This window comes from Antedon mediterranea, chromosome 3, assembly GCF_964355755.1.
Source record: "Antedon mediterranea chromosome 3, ecAntMedi1.1, whole genome shotgun sequence".
Classification (NCBI taxonomy): domain Eukaryota; kingdom Metazoa; phylum Echinodermata; class Crinoidea; order Comatulida; family Antedonidae; genus Antedon; species Antedon mediterranea.
The window spans coordinates 1,693,027-1,710,713 of record NC_092672.1 but is presented as its reverse complement, the minus strand read 5'-3'; the positions used below and the strand labels follow the sequence as shown (position 1 = coordinate 1,710,713).

General features: G+C 34.0%; 1 protein-coding gene across 1 annotated transcript; it reads right to left on the bottom strand.

Annotated features, from left to right (window-relative positions):
- Positions 1 to 3,815: 3,815 nt before the first annotated feature.
- Positions 3,816 to 17,638, bottom strand: LOC140044462 (RNA polymerase II subunit A C-terminal domain phosphatase SSU72-like). The gene is made up of 4 exons (XM_072088980.1): positions 17,530 to 17,638; positions 11,320 to 11,466; positions 6,643 to 6,901; positions 3,816 to 5,004 (listed from the first exon to the last, which is right to left on the bottom strand). The coding sequence occupies exons 1-4, from the start codon at positions 17,613 to 17,615 to the stop codon at positions 4,903 to 4,905; spliced, it is 594 nt and encodes a 197-aa protein (XP_071945081.1). The 5' UTR covers positions 17,616 to 17,638; the 3' UTR covers positions 3,816 to 4,902.
- Between the last annotated feature and the right edge of the window lie 49 nt (positions 17,639 to 17,687).

The following is a 17,687-nucleotide window of genomic DNA, read 5'->3' as shown; positions in this document are numbered from 1 at the left end:
CTATTGTTCCATATTTATATCTTAGGAAGATATTATAAAGAGTTTTTTAACAACATTTATGATTTCAACATTGGATTTCCTCTCAATTTCAATTCTTCCCGGTCAAAGTAATTTCCGGGTTTAAGATAAGTTCACCTTAGTTTCAAATATTTTCTCTCTTTTATACACAAGGGAGCAGTTAAAATAATAGATTTGACCCTAAAGGTGAAACAGGCACTTTCCATCAATCAATACAGTGTCCCTTTGGAAGACGAAAAAAAAATTGGCCATTAATCATAGCCATTTCAGTTTTTTGTTTATTTTAAAACATACCACACGTGTGTGAAGGTACAGTAGTTAAATAATAGGAATTATACTGCAAATTAATAAAGATCAAATTAAATATACGCCATAAAGAATCAGAATATATTGTGGGGAATAGTATTATAAAATTACATAGGGAGATTTGATAAGACATTTTTCGAGTGAAATCCCGATAGCTGAGTTTTATTGAGTAAGCTTGCAGGAATAACTGTAGGCTATCTTCCTGTGTCCCGTTAGGACCGAGATGTCTGCCCATGTTGCAAGCCGTAATGTCTTCTTTCTTGGGCCCACTCTGTCACGGCAGTTAGTTTCAAAAGATGATTAAATTAAATAATGTATTAATAATTATTAGGATGGTATTCATTTGAATAAACGCCTCTCCAATAAAACATCACTTTGAATAATAACCCCCCCCCCCCCCCACCCCCACAACCCAACTATCTAATAAACGTCCATCCACATATTTATAATAACACAATTATACTATTTAGTAGAATTCACCGCACTGTTATCTGCAATTTACCAAGCATTTGTTATTCTTTTTTACCACTTTTCATATCTATGAGAGGATTTCATTTGATTATAAATGTTACCATATTATTAGAACTACAAAATTTAACATATATCCCTCGAATAAGCACCTCCCTCAAATGACCTCCGCCTCCCCAAAGGGCCCTACCAAACAATAAAAACTATACTTTAAAATGTTATTAATCATCTAAAACACTGTGAAACAAAGTAGTTCAGTTTTACGAATGTCAAGCATTTTCAATAATGGTAACCGACAGAAAATGTATAAGGAGAACATTATCATTCCGAGAACCATCGTCTACACTTCCTAGAGGGGGAGCGAGCGAAGCGAGCTCACCCTCTAGTATTTAAAATTCATGCCTGTACCTGAGCTTTAACTTAGTTAAATGGCGTAAAATTGGTCTTCCTCTTTGTTGTAAAATATTTCGTATGGTACTCGTATAAGTAAGCTCTGTCAACACTATCACACTTTATGTGACAAAAAAAAAATGCGATGTGCCCATATATGCACATAATGATGTCATATCACTATACCATATTAGGGTACATCACACTTAATTTATTGTGGCTGAATCTACTGCTTCATAACATTAATTTTTAACATTCATGTACATTTTGACGTCACAAAAACGTACTCCCGAGTCTTCATGCCTATACCTAATTCCATCCTTTAATTATGAGTGTCGAAAACAAAATAATCCAAAGTATTTTTCGTCTATAAAAATGTGTAACATATAAGATGAAACTGTTGAGCTCCAGTTATTAATATCACCTCCACAATCAGAACAATAGGTTTAGCGATGCATTACCACCGTGCGTTTAAAAATGAACAATACACCAATATTGTATCATTAGTGTTTATAACGTGTATGCTACCTGTTCAACAAATATGGCATCGAGTACACCTACAGTAGCGCAGCATTTGGTTATTATGACTACGGAAGAAGATGGCAATTTGTTTGACACTTGCGATGATGTCCTGTCTGAAAACAACATAACCAAAAGACAAAAACTGCTACTATTTGGAGACAGTACATCTGACAAATACGAAACGCTGAAAACAATTTCAGAACTAACTGATCATCAAAGTTCTGATAAAGATGTAATCGTACTAAATGCGAATTTGGATGCGTCTGGCGGGGACTTTATTCCAGTTTGTCGAATAGTACAATATGACGACAATTGTAACATCTTAAATATTCGTGTCAAACAGAAAACCAACTCATCAAATGAAGATGATTATCGGTGGATTCGTACCATAACAGGAGACATTAGGGAGTATTTATACCTACTTTTAATCATCTTAACCGTAGGATTGCAGTCAAGATTGGGAATATACACATTGTTGGTGTTATCAATGGTCTTGTACGAGCAGTATCGCAACAAATGTCTTATTGATACTGTAAACACGATACAGTTTGCCATATCTCTACAGGCAATCAGGTTGTTTGATAGTCAACAACCGTTACTTGGTGTTCTAATCTGTCTAATACTCGTGGTCGCACCATTGCTGTTTTGTATGGGACTGGAACAACGGCTGCGTGGTGGTTCTCTTGGGTACACAATTGGACTTTGTTTGATAGTGTTTCCACTTACTGCAACACCTCAAAATTATCAAGATACAATATGTATATACAGCGGTACTTTATTTTGTATTTCATTTGCATTTTTTAAAGAATTTATGAAGAGAGAGAAGTCGCAGTTTAAACATTCTTATAAAATAATACTGTCTGTTACAGTGCTAATGCTACTTATTGTATGTCAACACATCTCAGCAAGTAGGCCCTCAATGTGCAGTGCGGCTCGACTCTCAATCATTGTTATCATAATCACGAATCTAATATCAACAAATTCGTACGCATTAGGAGTCAAATACAGTCCCGTCGGCATGGTCCATGAATACGCGGAACGCAAAACTCCAAACTTGACAATCATTGCTATGTTCTACATATATTATGGATATGTTTTCATGTTTGCCAGCAAGGTTGACATTCTTTGGAACTCTTCTCATTTATTCGTTTACTTTTCCGTGGGTGCTATTTTTATTATCCACGTGTACTATTTTTACGAAAAAGGAGAAACTAGAATGTACACAAAATTTAACTATTCCACAATGCCTGCGTCAGAGTTTCTCGGATGTAAGCTCAGCTTATGGGAATTCGTTAGTGGCGTACCAGTTGATTCTGTACCAAACAATTCCGTGTGTTTGCTGTTTTTCAATACTGCCGAAGCTGTAAGAGATCCTGTAAGTGAATTAAAACGTCTCAACAACTGGTTAAACACAATCTTGATGAAATCTAGAAGGAGAAACATCCCCGTATTTTGCGTTGGTACCCACAGCAGATCGTTCTTCAAAAGAGACTTAGAGAAGTTCGCCATATCTGTAGCTGCTTCGCTTGATCTTAGATTTAATAATATGGTCATCAAAAATAATGATGGATTACCTGTATTTTATGTCGAAAATGAAGAGAAAAACAACCAAGGTTTAGAAATTTTAAAAAGAAAAATTCTGAAAGAAGTGAAAAAATGAAAAGAAAAAGATGAAAACTGCCTGTCACACATAGTCCATCCGGAAATTACCGATCAATCTTTTGTTGTTGTGGGTATCGCCCACCTTTATTATTCCCATTCAATTCATTATAAAAACATTTTCTTTTATTGGTATTATATTTCTCAACATGGTTTCTTCAGATATTTATATTTAAATGACTTTAATTTTATAAAATAATTTACAAAAGCAATTTGTTAAGTAATTGAATAACAGTAAAGATTCTATGAATCTAATTTTCTGACATCATTCTTTTGACAGACTTCCGTTAAAACAAAAAAAAAAACATCAAAGGAATTGGTTCAGATAAATTACCGATCAAGTGAATAATAATTTGACCTGATAATAAAAAGAACATATCATCTTCACAATAGCCGAGTGTATATATTATTCAAGAAGCGCAAATACATTAGAAAAAGTGCGTCTATTCGTAGATTACTGACAAGCAGGTATTGTAGTTAATAGGCCTAATTGACTATAGATATAGGTCTAATTGCTGGTATAATGTAATGACTTTGCACTTTTATTCTTGTTCACCTTTTCGTAAATAAATATATTATAAGAAATAATAGAAGAACGTTAAGAACAATTATGATATCTCTTTCCTGATTGCGCACATCTTTTTGTGCCCTGATGTATAACATGATTGAAGGTTGAGTTTTATATTACATGGCATTAAAATCGATTTTGTAGATAACAATAAAACAATACATTTAAGAAATTATGCATTTGTTTACATTTGTGCAGTGCAATTTATTATCTACACGATATGGTTGACATCGGGTTAGAACAAAGAACGGTGCGTTGCGTAAATCTAGGAAGCAATACAAGAACGTACGCACACATAATAAAAGTGAGTTGATTAATAAATCCATCAATCAAGCGGCAGTTCGGATGAACCGCCACTTGTGATTGGTCAATTACTAATTTACGCTTAAAACATCATTGAACCAATCCTAAATAAATATGACCGGTCGTTTATTAGCCTACCCATACTTGTAGCGTTGGCTATGAATTCGCATATTAAAGCTTGGTTCCCACTAGCGACGCAACGTAACGAACCTACGCAACGTAAGAAAATTCCCTTCCAATAATTGTGTTTGCCCTGCCTACGTGAAATCAAAGTCATTGGGTATACGTAACTATAGCCATCACACAATTCTCGGTGGTCCCAGTATGTCTCAATTTGTGTCGCTGCGCCATTGTTTGTAGACTACAGTTTCTCTAATAAATAACACGTTAAAATAATGTATAGATACACGTGATGGAATATTATTGGGAAAAAACATCCCACGGTCGTACGTGTGTCTGCAGTTCAAAGTCTGATAACAATTAGGCCTATAAAAAATATTTCCATTCACCCCAATGGTTTAAGTCCATTGTTAAAGATTGAAATGTCCGTATCATCAATAGAACGCGATGGAATGATGCACCTCCGTATCATCAAAAGAACGCGATGGAATACACCTCCGCATCATACAAAAAAAAAAAACGCGATGGAATGATACACCTCCGTATCATCAATAGAACGCGATGGAATGATACACTTCACGGTCGTATTTCTGTTCAAAATCTTGTAATATCTCGTCTATGTCATCTTCAAGATCTCCGCTACACTCCATCTGAAAGAAAAATGTGTAAAAACATCATATAAAAGTACAAATTACTTTAATATAAAAAATGAAACAGAAAAATTAACAATATTATAACAACATTGGGATACAATCCAGCTTTGTCAGTGAAACGATTGGCAGGTAATACAGCGGTCATCGGAATCTATGGGGGATGGGGTACGGTGATTCTGCAGGTAGTGGACCAGAGACACCCCCCCCCCCGTCTCCCTCACGCCGCCGTAATAAAATGGTACGGTAGCACCCCGGTAGCAAAATGTTGCTACTTTGTCAATAATGTAGGGAGGGGGTTACCCCGGTGAACTGGTTCACTAAATTAGATTACGGACAATTTTTATATCCGTTGGACAGAAGTGATATGAACCTCGACAATCAAATTTAAAAGACCTAATGAAAAAGGGTGAATTTCCTTAAATTTGGCTAACTGTTTACGGGATTTGAAAACTATTTCACTGTGTATTCGAGACTGATTTTAGGCCTTTTTTCCATGATTTGAGCAGGGAGATCTCCCTGATTTGAGTGATAATATCAAAATTGATATTAGCAGAAAAATTATGAAATGTACACAGTACAGTGGGATGGAAGTAGGTTGCATTAACAGGTCAGTGTAGGCTAACACTAGCGTTCAATTCAGGATTCAATTGTTCGCTTTGAAAGTAAACAAACGGCATTGAGTAATCACAAATGAACTCGCTCGTACTGTACTTTATTTTGAAGTGTTTTTGTTATTTTAATAGGGTAATAAGTCTGAATTGAAAGGTATTGTTAGTCCGTTGGATCATTCTATTGCCCTGGTATATTGTTTACGGTTAATACAAAAATACTGTTCTCAGCGGGGACGTTTAAACATTGTTTTTATAATGATGGTGTGTTTACAGTCGTTATCGCCTAATTATAACATGCACCCCAACCTATTTCTTTCCGACGGTTTTACTTTGATTTAGCCTTTTGCTTATTTCATTTGTAAAACAATTGAGATCCAGCCATTTATAGCAACAGCATCGTCATTTTCAGTAATTTGCTTTTCATATACAAATAACATTTTAGAAAATATTAATTTAGAGATATTATGTCAACAAATATTTCCCAAAATGTCTCTCTTTTAGTTTTTCTTTTCAATTGTTTATTTTGATTGAAACCAATCCAGATTCAACATTTGTAAATAACACAAACCAAAAGTTTTGATGATTGTTGTGTGTTGGAAAGCTTCTACTTGAGGGCAGGGTTCATGGAATGTACCATTATCTAATAGGGGTGTTTCATAAAATGTTATATTCGAATTGTAGCCCTCTTCTCGAGAGAGAATATGCAAATGTCGGTTTATCCAGGTAAGCTAGGCACGAAATAGACTAACAATTTTACTAATTTACACAGATGTCTGATTCACATCGTTAAATTTAAAAAAAAAACCGGAGAATTTGTCTAAAAAGTGACAAAGTGAGCTGCAGAAGGAGGGTATTGTCATTTAAGAGCTTTCAATGCCAACACTTCAATGGTTTAAGTCCATTGTTAAAGATTGAAATGTCCGTATCATCAATAGAACGCGATGGAATGATGCACCTCCGTATCATCAAAAGAACGCGATGGAATACACCTCCGCATCATAAAAAAAAAGAAGCTATGTATTACCATTGTACAAAGGTCAAGCACTTGGAAGGCACCGAGCGTGGCCTCATCGTGGTTATCCTGGATCTCGATGTTAACCACATGTACTGGTTGATATGTCGTCTGTTCACGTGACTGAAAGTCTTCCATTACTTGGTCGTAGACTTTTTCTTCTGCTGTGATTATGACCTCAAAAGAGTCTTTACACGACTGGAATCGTTCCGGGTGCGGCTTTATCCTCCTATTTCGATCAAGCATATTTAGAATGCCATTCTGTGTATATCTGATTCGTGTGATTAAGGCAAATCAACATAACCAATGCTATTTAAATGCGTAACAAAATAATGTTCTGTCTACACTATCAAACTTGATGTGACAAAAAAATGTGATGTGCCCATAAATAGACATGATGATGTCATATCACTACCATATTTGATCATACTACCACCATATTTGAGCATTCTACTATACCATTATGTAGACAGAGCTTAAGATTTGTATTCATATCAATATACAGTACATATTAATTTCATTATTATAAATTGACAGAATATTAAGATTTGATGCTAAAAATATTTGTTATATTAGCTATTAAGTTGGTTTACACTAGGACGTAACGCATGGAAGCATAACGCAAGGAAATTGACCAATCACACGCGATGAAGGATGATACATCGCACTGTGATTGGTCAAATTAGGCCTACTTACGCTGTTGCGACACGTCCCAGTTGGGAACCAGCTTTACGTTGCGCTTACGTGTTGCGTTCTAGTGGGAACAAGCATTACGTTTCGCTTACGTCCTTGCGTTACGTCCTAGGGAACCAGGCTTTTGTTGACGTTTGACTGGCGTGAGGTGGCTTAGCATAACATAGGTTGCGTAAAATACTAATACTCATATACTCATCCCTTTATATTTTATTTATAGTAATTCAACATTTATTAGTTTCTATCAATGGTAAAACAATACAATAAAAAAGAATGATAATTTATAATGAGAAAATACAAAAAATACCATTAATAGAGGATCTTGAAAGAAGAGATTACTTGTCACGCAAGACCCATAAACAAAAGAAAAAAATACATTTGTATATAATTATTAAATAAAATAAAAAGTCATGACCAGAAGAGTTTGAAGGTCTAGTTTGAGTACAATGATAATAAATGATTTTTAAGTTTTTTTACGAAAAGTTGGGAGAGAGGAAAATTTAACAATACTAGTACTGTATCTAATTGATTCCAAATGAAATGGCCATCATTTGGAAAAACACTCTTTAAAAAATTAAGATTATATTTAGGGACCCGAACTAAAAAAAATCATAGGGTGCGCAAAACAACCTATTAGGGGCCGGTTAAATAAACTAATTCTGGATAGAGCCATATTGGAGAGCGCATGTCGCTTAATTTATTTTCAAATAATGGTAGCATAATAAATTTTGATAAGTAAATAAAAAATATATGTTAAAAAAAACCAGAAAACGCACATCATGTCAACGTTTTTTTATAAACTTTGACCTAGAAATTAATACATTTGGAGTGTTGATGATTGGAGCGTGATGGGCGCGCCGTCTCTTTACACGTTCGTATCGGCATTCCCCATAAACTCTCTTTTAAAGGGAATAACAATTTATAACAACAGTAAATAGGCAAATGTAATCGAACTTGTTGTAATCGAAGCTGTGAAGGTTGTTGTAATACCAGATGGAATTCCTAAAATTGTGAATGCCTCGACGTTTTATTGTTACGATCGTCTTCTGGGAAAAATGCGATTAATCAATAAAACGGTCGTAATACAACAACCGAAATTCACTCCCTCCCCAGCATGACTGTAACCCTAACTTGAATGTTCCTCCTTGCCTGCCATGCAAACCTTTTAAACAATTGAAAACTAACTTACAATTGAGTGCGGTGGCAGGTGGCATCTATCTCGTTCTTTCAGCCTCTTTTCAGATCACATTCCAAGAACTTGCATATCGTTCTGAATATGGCTGGTGTAGTTGTTGATTGTCTCGGGAGACTAAGACTGTCCCCTTCACTGCTGCGGTAACCAACTAAAGCTCTGGTTACACTATAACTTAATTTGCAAAAATAAGTGCGATCTGCCCCAAATATGGTAGTGATACGACATAATTGTGTCCATATATGGGCACACCACATTTGTTGTCACATAAAGTTTGATAGTGTAGACAGAGCTTTAGTAATTGTAAGATTACGGACAATTTTTATATCCGTTGGACAGAAGTGATTATTTATAATGAACCTCGACAATCAAATTTAAAAGACCTAATGAAAAAGGGTGAATTTCCTTAAATTTGGCTGACTGTTTACGGGATTTGAAAACTATTTCACTGTGTATTCAAGACTGATTTTAGGCCTTTTTTCCATGACTTGAGCAGGGAGATCTCCCTGATTTGAGTGACAATATCAAAATTGATATTAGCAGAACAATTATGAAATGTACACAGTTGTTGCATGTAGCCTTGTAAGCATAGATTACAATGGGATGGAAGTAGGTTGCATTAACAGGTCAGTGAAGGCTAACACTAGTGTTCAATTCAGGATTCAATTGTTCGCTTTGAAAGTAAACAAACGGCATTGAGTAATCACAAATGAACTCGCTCGTACTGTAATAAGGTGATAAGTCTGAATTGAAAGGTATTGTTAGTCCTTTCCGACGGTTTTACTTTGATTTAGCCTTTTGCTTATTTTATTTGTATAACAATTGAGATCCAGCCATTTATAGCACCAGCATCGTCATTTTCAGTAATTTGCTTTTCATATACAAATAACATTTTAGAAAATATTAATTTAGAGATATTATGTCAAAAAATATTTCCCAAAATGTCTCTCTGTTAGTTTTTCTTTTCAATTGTTTATTTTGATTGAAACCAATACAGATTCAACATTTGTAAATAACACAAACCAAAAGTTTTGATGATTGTTGTGTGTTGGAAAGCTTCTACTTGAGGGCAGGGTTCATGGAATGTACCATTATCTAATAGGGGTGTTTCATAAAATGTTATATTCGAATTGTAGCCCTCTTCTCGAGAGAGAATAGGCAAATGTCGGTTTATCCAGGTAAGCTAGGCACGAAATAGACTAACAATTTTACTAATTTACATCGATGTCTGATTCACATGGTTAAATTAAAAATAAATGGATGAATTTTCTAAAAAGTTACAAAGTGAGCTGCAGAAAGAGGGTATTGTCATTTAAGAGCTTTCAATGCCAACTGGATGACAAATATTGACATGAGCAATTACTCGTCTAAATATGGGAGTCGCCAATAACAAAAGCTAAGCTAGTTCATGATGGAAAATCTAAATACAAATTTTGTATTCTGCAACAGGTATTATTTTGTACGACAATGCTATTGCTAAATCCCCGATTTAGTCACGAAACAGCTGAACAAATTTACAAAGCATACATAAGCATTTCAGATTTAATTTATTTTGCCCACAGTGTATTGTACAACTTGAGAAACTAATCTATAGCCATATGTTACTCTGTACTGAATGTCAGGCTAGATTTAATTAGCGCATAATAATAAAAGCCACTGATGTCACATGTTACATTATCTAAATAACAACAATCAATAATCATTTATAATATTAATCGCTAACATATGTTACATGGCATTATGGTGGTAAAACAATTTTGTTTTTGACAACAGATGGCTTTTTAAAATGAGCTAAATAACATCATTGACATCTTGTAGTAAGAGTAACGAGTTAATATTGTCGACTACTGAAAAGATAATTATATACAAAATATACCTGATTCTCAGTGCTGTTGCTGTCTCCACATAGGCTACTACAATAATTACCCAGTATCATAGGTCAAGTTTAATATTGAATATCGAAACGTGGCAGGCTATAGGCGCTTGACCTTTGACAAGATCGCCTAAAATCAAAACGGTACTGGGTATGACCATAGAGATATTATCTCTATGGTGGTATGACCAACTAGCGTTTTTGTCACCAACAAGTCATCCATTCATAGAAGTACTGATGTAGTAGCCTATCTAGTGTACGGTGACCATAGAATGTGACCGAGACATGACTAACTACGACTTTTAGTTGATAGAAGATGGAAACAAATTTTGTTAAGAAGAGTTGTACTGTATGTGGATGTTTAATGAAATTATGTCAATAATGTTTACACACTAGGCATATTTGGTAATACAGCATCTCATGTGATGCCTGTATGTACTTGTAAGGTTAGGTTAAGGGTTAGTAATGGTCTATGATACTACAGTATGACTGTGAAACACATGTGATGCTGTATTATGGAATATTCCTATGATACGGGAGAAAACTAGTACAGTAACAAGAATCGGGTGAAAAATAAATAAAAAGATACAGCCTTGTAGCCCTCACTTATGGGCCGGCCTGGACCTCATGAAGTCAATGGTAGTAGGAAATACTTACACTCGCAAACACAGACCAGTCCTCAGGGTGTTCCGTGTTACTCTTTTCAATTTTACTTTCCCATACAGTTACATTAATTACTGACCACATGTAAGGTCAGTTATAATTTTCTTTAAAATTTAATTTGAAGCTATTTGTTATGTTATGTAATAATATTAAGCAAAGTGGTTGATATTTTCATGATATTTACGTAAATTTTCATGCCCTATTTTAATAATAAATGATATTAATAAATGATAACTAATAAATAAATAAAATTATTTAAAAAGGCTACAAGCTCCTGTCCTTGCGCATGAGGTCTTGGTACATTTGTTCGTATGTAGTTCCGTCAAACTCATAGATGTTTGGTTTATCTGGGGCGGAGCCTGGTAACTTCACGTTCACACCAGTCCCAAATGACCTCACAATGAATCCCTTTTTACTGCAAAAAGGCAAAAAGGTGTGAATTGATTAATAACTATAATTTAAAAAGACAAAACCAAACAGCAACAATTCTGAAGAACTATTTGTGGTTAAAACAATAGAGAAATAAAGTTGAGACTCAAACCATGGACCTATAGATTTATAGGTCTCCATGCTCAAACATGGTTCTTTTCTATAACTGTAAGGTACAGGCAGGGAGTTACAACTCCCTGCCTGTACAAGGGTATAGTATGTTTTTTCCAGACGTCTTTGGAACAAACTACCACAAGAGGCTGTGGAGTCCACATCAATAGAGGGATTCAAATAATGTATCTTTTGACATAAATTAGTGGATTTGTGGAACACAAAATGTAAGGAAAATTAGGAAGCCTCCTGCATAATGTGACCAACCCATATAGTGACTGTATACTTAAATTAGGAAGCCCCCTGCATAATGTGACCAACCCATATAGTGACTGTATACTTAAATTAGGTTCTGCACAGTATACAGATGAAATTAATACTAAATTTAATTGTATAAATTCTTACATATATTGTTAAAATTCAAGGGTTGACACAGTGCAAGGAGGAGAGTGGAAAACCTGTATGAATGGGTGAAATGAAATAGATTTGGATAAGAAGATGGATATACTGTAGTATTGTGTCCAACTGATTCTAGTATCTGGGCAATTCCACGGTAACGGAATTACAATTCACAATGATTTTCGGCCTTTTTTAACTAACCCACAAGATCTGGGTAAGCTTTGAATAATAAATTTGATATGTGTGTGTAGTACACATACTTATCAATCTAAAACAGTCTACTGTACTTAAAAAAAAAAATTACAAAGTCTTGATATTCTGGCAACTTTTATTTTGGTAACGGAATTACACAGAAAATTGATAATTCAATTTTTAACTTGAAACATGTGATTCCGTCTGAATACTATAAACAACTGAAGATTATGATTGGTATTACAGTGTAGACATAAGATGTGGCTAATTTATTAATACAAGTTTACTTCGGATATTTTCATAGTTTATCTGCATTTGGTTAGTTTTGTCTGGTAACGGAATTACATGACATGGTAACGGAATTACGCGTCTGATTATTGATTCGAATAGAACATCAAATAATAATTTGTTCTATGTTTTTTAGTCTTCTCATGGAACTTTAACAATGATTGATGCCCATTTAAACCAGATTTTATAAAAATCATCACATGAATTGGTTGGATCTACCTACTATAATATTTTTAAAATGCGCCTATCTGTGGTTCACAGAGCTTAGTCAATATATGCATGATCTGTCCACTGTATTTAAGTCATCTACACTATAACTAGAAACAAAATGTTCCAAATTTAAAAATGTTAAATTGAATTGTGAAGCTTAATTTTCATTGTGATATTCAAGAGCCTGGCCAAAATTTCTTTAATATTATTCTGGCCAAAGTGCCTAAAACTACCCATTTTAAGCTTAGATCGTCAGTATTACTATTGAAGTCTAACTAGCTGTTGTATACACTGTACTACAGCCATCATCAAACTAATCAGTAATATTAAATATAAGTTTATTCACTACTGTTTTCAGCTTTATGACTATTAACCTTCATCAACCTATTTTGGTTCAGATAGATCCTTAAAAGTGGTGCCTGTATAAGGAATGAATTTGAATGATTTTAGCATCGATCGGAAATATAGTATCTACTGTATACTGTACTATGACTCTATATAGTACCATGGATTTGTTTTGGAATTGGATTCATTAATATTTATTAATTAATTGTTGGTTAGCTTCATTTAGAAACAATTTATACAGTACTAAGACATATGTAATGAATTAAGGTATAATACTTTATACATAACCATATGTAATTCCGTTACCATGTATAATACCATGTTATACCAAAATTTAATTATGTTACCCAGGCTTTCTAAAAAAAACTAGGAGACATAACTGGTTACTGATAATCATATTGGTTTGAGCATGCCTAGTATTAGAAATAATATAAAGTAATTTAAGTTTTTATAAGCATTGGTTAGCTCATAGGAAGTATGTTTTATAAACGTTTTAAGTGATTTTGTGTAAAAAATATTAAATTTCTACTATAAGTGATTCCATGGAGCAGTTTTGGCCACTAGGAATTGGATTTATTATAAATAATCAATTAATTGTTGATTCCCTTCACTTAAAATGGACCTGAAATGGAATTTCGATTTTCAAGAAATTCACACATGTTATTTAAATGTATCAAATTAACACAAACCCACACAAATAAAAACAAAATGTAAAGTATTTTGAGTAAAAACGAAATTTTAAGATACCATGGTAAATTAGCGAAAATTACTCACGCCATTGCAATATTCTATTTCAACGGCCGTCGGAAGCCTCTATATTCACGACGTCACATATACATACGATGATATCGAGAGCGTGTATGCCGCCCGATAGTCAGTGAATGATCGACGGCCTGGAAAGATACGCGAAGCGTTGACACTAATACTAATTTATTCAATATCTAATGTTGTTGAAATATAGGTCCCTAAAATGTACTTCGTTTGTTCTAAAACCCGAATTTAGAAGGCCTACCTCCCAAACCTTTACTAGGCCTAGGCCCCCAATCCAGAGCGCGGAGTCGATCCACCACCCATTCATGCTGCGAGGCTCCGTTTCATGTGTATCCAAGGACCAAAGCGATATCAACAACTTGCTGCGCTCATTGTCAAGCCAAAGTAAAATAAGAATAAAATTTGTTTTCGAACTGCCTGATTCGTGACAAATAAATTATCATCTCATATTACTAATTTAATTCTGCTAAACTAAAAACTAAAGAAACTAACAAATTTTAGCAGTATAAATTACGAACGATATACAAAATACACGAACGGAAAATATGGATACGCATCATTGCGCACGGAGCTGTATCCCGGACAACGTTGCCAGGCCAACTTCGGTATTGCCAGAAAAAAACCGTTGATTTTAAGATTTTAAATCGTCATTTACTCGATGAATAACCGTTTATACGGTAATAATTTTATCTAAAAAAATTCTAAATACGTTTCTGCAAATGCACAAGCATTTTTTAGAAAATACTCTATAGATTTCAAGAGTTATAGCCAAAAAACTGCAAATTTTCCATTGGAGGGATAGGAATATATTCGCAAAGTGACGTCACCCGCGAATTTTTTTGATTTTCAAATGGGGCTTTCCCCAAAAGGGCCAATTTATATTTTGTAACAATATACATTCTAGCAACACCTAATAGCCCCCAAAACATCATTCTAAAATGAAAAAAATCGAAAATCCATTTCAGGTCCATTTTAACACCAATTTTATATGATTACAGAGACATTTATAGTGAATTAAGATACATTATTTTATACATATACCCCCATGTAATTTCGTTACCAAATGTAATTCCGTTACCAAATGTAATTCTGTTACCAAGTTTTCTACAAAACTAGAGAAGACCAAACAAAATGTGTAATTGATATAGGTAAATGGGCATACCTAATAAGAGAATTTAAAGTAACTCAAGTTTATAAGCATTGGTTAGCTCACAGGAAAACTTTAATCAATTTTTTGGTAATGGAATTACAAACCAATTTACTAGAAAATGAATGATTTCTTATAGAAAGTGGGAGATGCGACATGAAACTTTATATTAATATTAGTGTTCTAGAGACCATGAACTCAAATAATTAGAATAATTAAAGTCAACAAGGGTTGAGTTAAGTACATAGTTCAGGATTGTCTAATTCCAGCTATTTTTCCAGTTTCAAATTTCAAATTACACATTCGACAAGGCAAGCAATTTTTGAAGAAATGTGAATTAATAAAACAAAAATTTCAGTTGGAACTAAATTCCACACATACAAGTAAACAAAAAATAACACACTTAAGTGTAGGTTCATGTAGATTTAAAAAATGATGATTTTGGTCTTCCAATGGAGAATTGCCCATCTAATATGGCCTTCTAGCTTACTGTAAAGCTTAAATCTGATTTTAACTTAGCCTTTTTTCTAGCACTCTCACACAGCTTAAATAAGCCCAGATTATTTTAACATGGCATTCCACCTACTGTAACCCACTGTATCAAAACAGTATTGAACCACATACACCCAAGACAATGGAAGAATTTTAAATTTGTCATTTTTTAGAGTTTCTTATTTTGTAATTATTTTGTATGCCAAGTGAATCAGCTACTTTTGAGTTTAAACTCAATAATACAGTTTGTTTGTTCACATCATTAATTTGAATTTGTGAGGTGTTTTCCAGATTGATCGCACAATCAAAACGGTACTGGGTATGATCAATTGACACAGATGATCAGTATAATTCACCAAAAAAAAAAGTCTGACACTGTTCCCGGAGTGGATTTTTAACATTTTAACGAATTTGGGATCATCTTACTTTAAAAATCAATGCTGATGAAATTGAATCAACTTAAAAATTACATTACGTTGTTTCAGATAATTTTAGGCATGCAACATTGAACAATACAAAACTGTATAAAAATCGGGCAAATAACAACCTAAATTAAAACTAACTGTTTCTTTGATTTCGCGCCATGCAAACTACCGTACCAGGCATAGATTGCTGTAGTTTAATATGACTCATTTTAGTGTGGAGGTAGGTGCTCTCAATCAAGGATGGATGGTTTTATCATCACTCTATACAGCAGGTACTCATTATGTGTATATGGTACTTATTCCATGCTTATTCAAAATACACAATTGACTCTTTACTTTGTCAATAGAGGGGGTATGACCACGATATAGTTCAGAGAGAGATCGTAATGTATTTTATGTACAATTTTAAATAAGCCTTAGATAAATACTATATTAGTTACTTACTAGATGAGGGCAAGGGCCTAGCCTTATAATTTAAAAAAAAAAGTAAAGCCAGGAGGTACGCATTGTCTTTCCTCACAACAATCACTCAGCAGCATCAGTTTATTTACACCTCCTCCTAAACGGGGAACAGACGATCGGGACCACGGACGATCGGGTCTAAGACGATCAGTCCTGATCGTCTTCAGCGTTGGGCCCGATAGCCTTTTTTTTTGTGTAAAATAATGTGCCACATTTCATCATTTTTTCATTCCTAGTGCTAGTGTCCACATGCTTTTCTTGCGTAATTTTCCCATAATTAACTCTACTACTGGTTTTAAGAATTTCTTACCAATACAGTACTCTCGATTTATGAATAAATGTGATTGATTTTGATTATTATTGTGTTGTTTGTATTGGTTATAAACTATTCAATAATCTACCTTCCAAAATTTCATCATCGTGTTCTAGCAAAATGTTCTCTTTTAAACTTAAAGAATATCTTATTTCAAATTATAACTAATTGTTTTCTCTATTTTGTAATATTTTTTTAACTTTAGAAACTTTTTCGAAATTGCTTCCTTTACTGTTGGTGTGTGTGTGTGTTTGTGTGTGTGTGTCTGTTGATCTATATGTGTATGTGTAGTTATATGTTTACATTGTATATATAAGTATATAATCTTCTTACATGGCTTCCCAACATACAAGTTTTAATTGTATTTTTGTTTCCAATTGATCGATACTTTCTTGGGTTTTGTTGCCTCTTTCATTTTGTATATTATAACTGAATCATCTTTTTTTTAGACATTATTATCATTATGATTTACTGTATTATATCTCTAAAAAAAATATTTATATTATATATAAAATATCAGAAATTATAATGTTTTTACTCAAATATGAATATGAAAGAAATAAATGTTTATTTGAATTGAATTGAATTCGCGTATTTATTTTTTTTTTATTTTCCGAGAATGTTTTGGGCCCGATCGTCTTGTTTGTTGGGCCCGATCGTCTGGGCCCGTCGTCTTTCACCCTTGAGGGTCCCGATCGTCTCACGATTTGGGCCCGATCGTCTGATAACCCTCCTAAACTAATATATTAGCTAGGGCATAGGGCATTAGGCCTAGTAGGCTACTCTAGGCTAGGCCTACTAGGCCTAGCTGCTAGAGAGTAGAGGCTAAAGTTTTTAGCCAAAAAACAGGTTTAAAAATAAACATTCGAACTTAATTCAACTTTGGCTACCAACCTTAATAATCCATGGGCTTCCATGCTCCTATTTTGATTACTAGAACACACGACAGCGATTCTTAATTTCATTTTATGTTGCGCCATTTGTGTTTTTTTAGACTTTCTGTTTTTTATGAAAAAAAATGTCAATAACCTGGGCTGTTGCATTGTGGTTAA

Coding starts and splice junctions, on each gene's coding strand:
- LOC140044462 (XM_072088980.1), bottom strand. CDS start 17,615: ATGGCGCAACATAAAATGAAATTAAGAATCGCTGTCGTGTGTTCTAGT. Junction 6,902..11,319: donor ATGCGCAAGGACAGGAGCTT/GTAGCCTTTTTA, acceptor CACACGAATCAG/ATATACACAGAATGGCATTC. Junction 5,005..6,642: donor TGCTTGACCTTTGTACAATG/GTAATACATAGC, acceptor TTTTTCTTTCAG/ATGGAGTGTAGCGGAGATCT.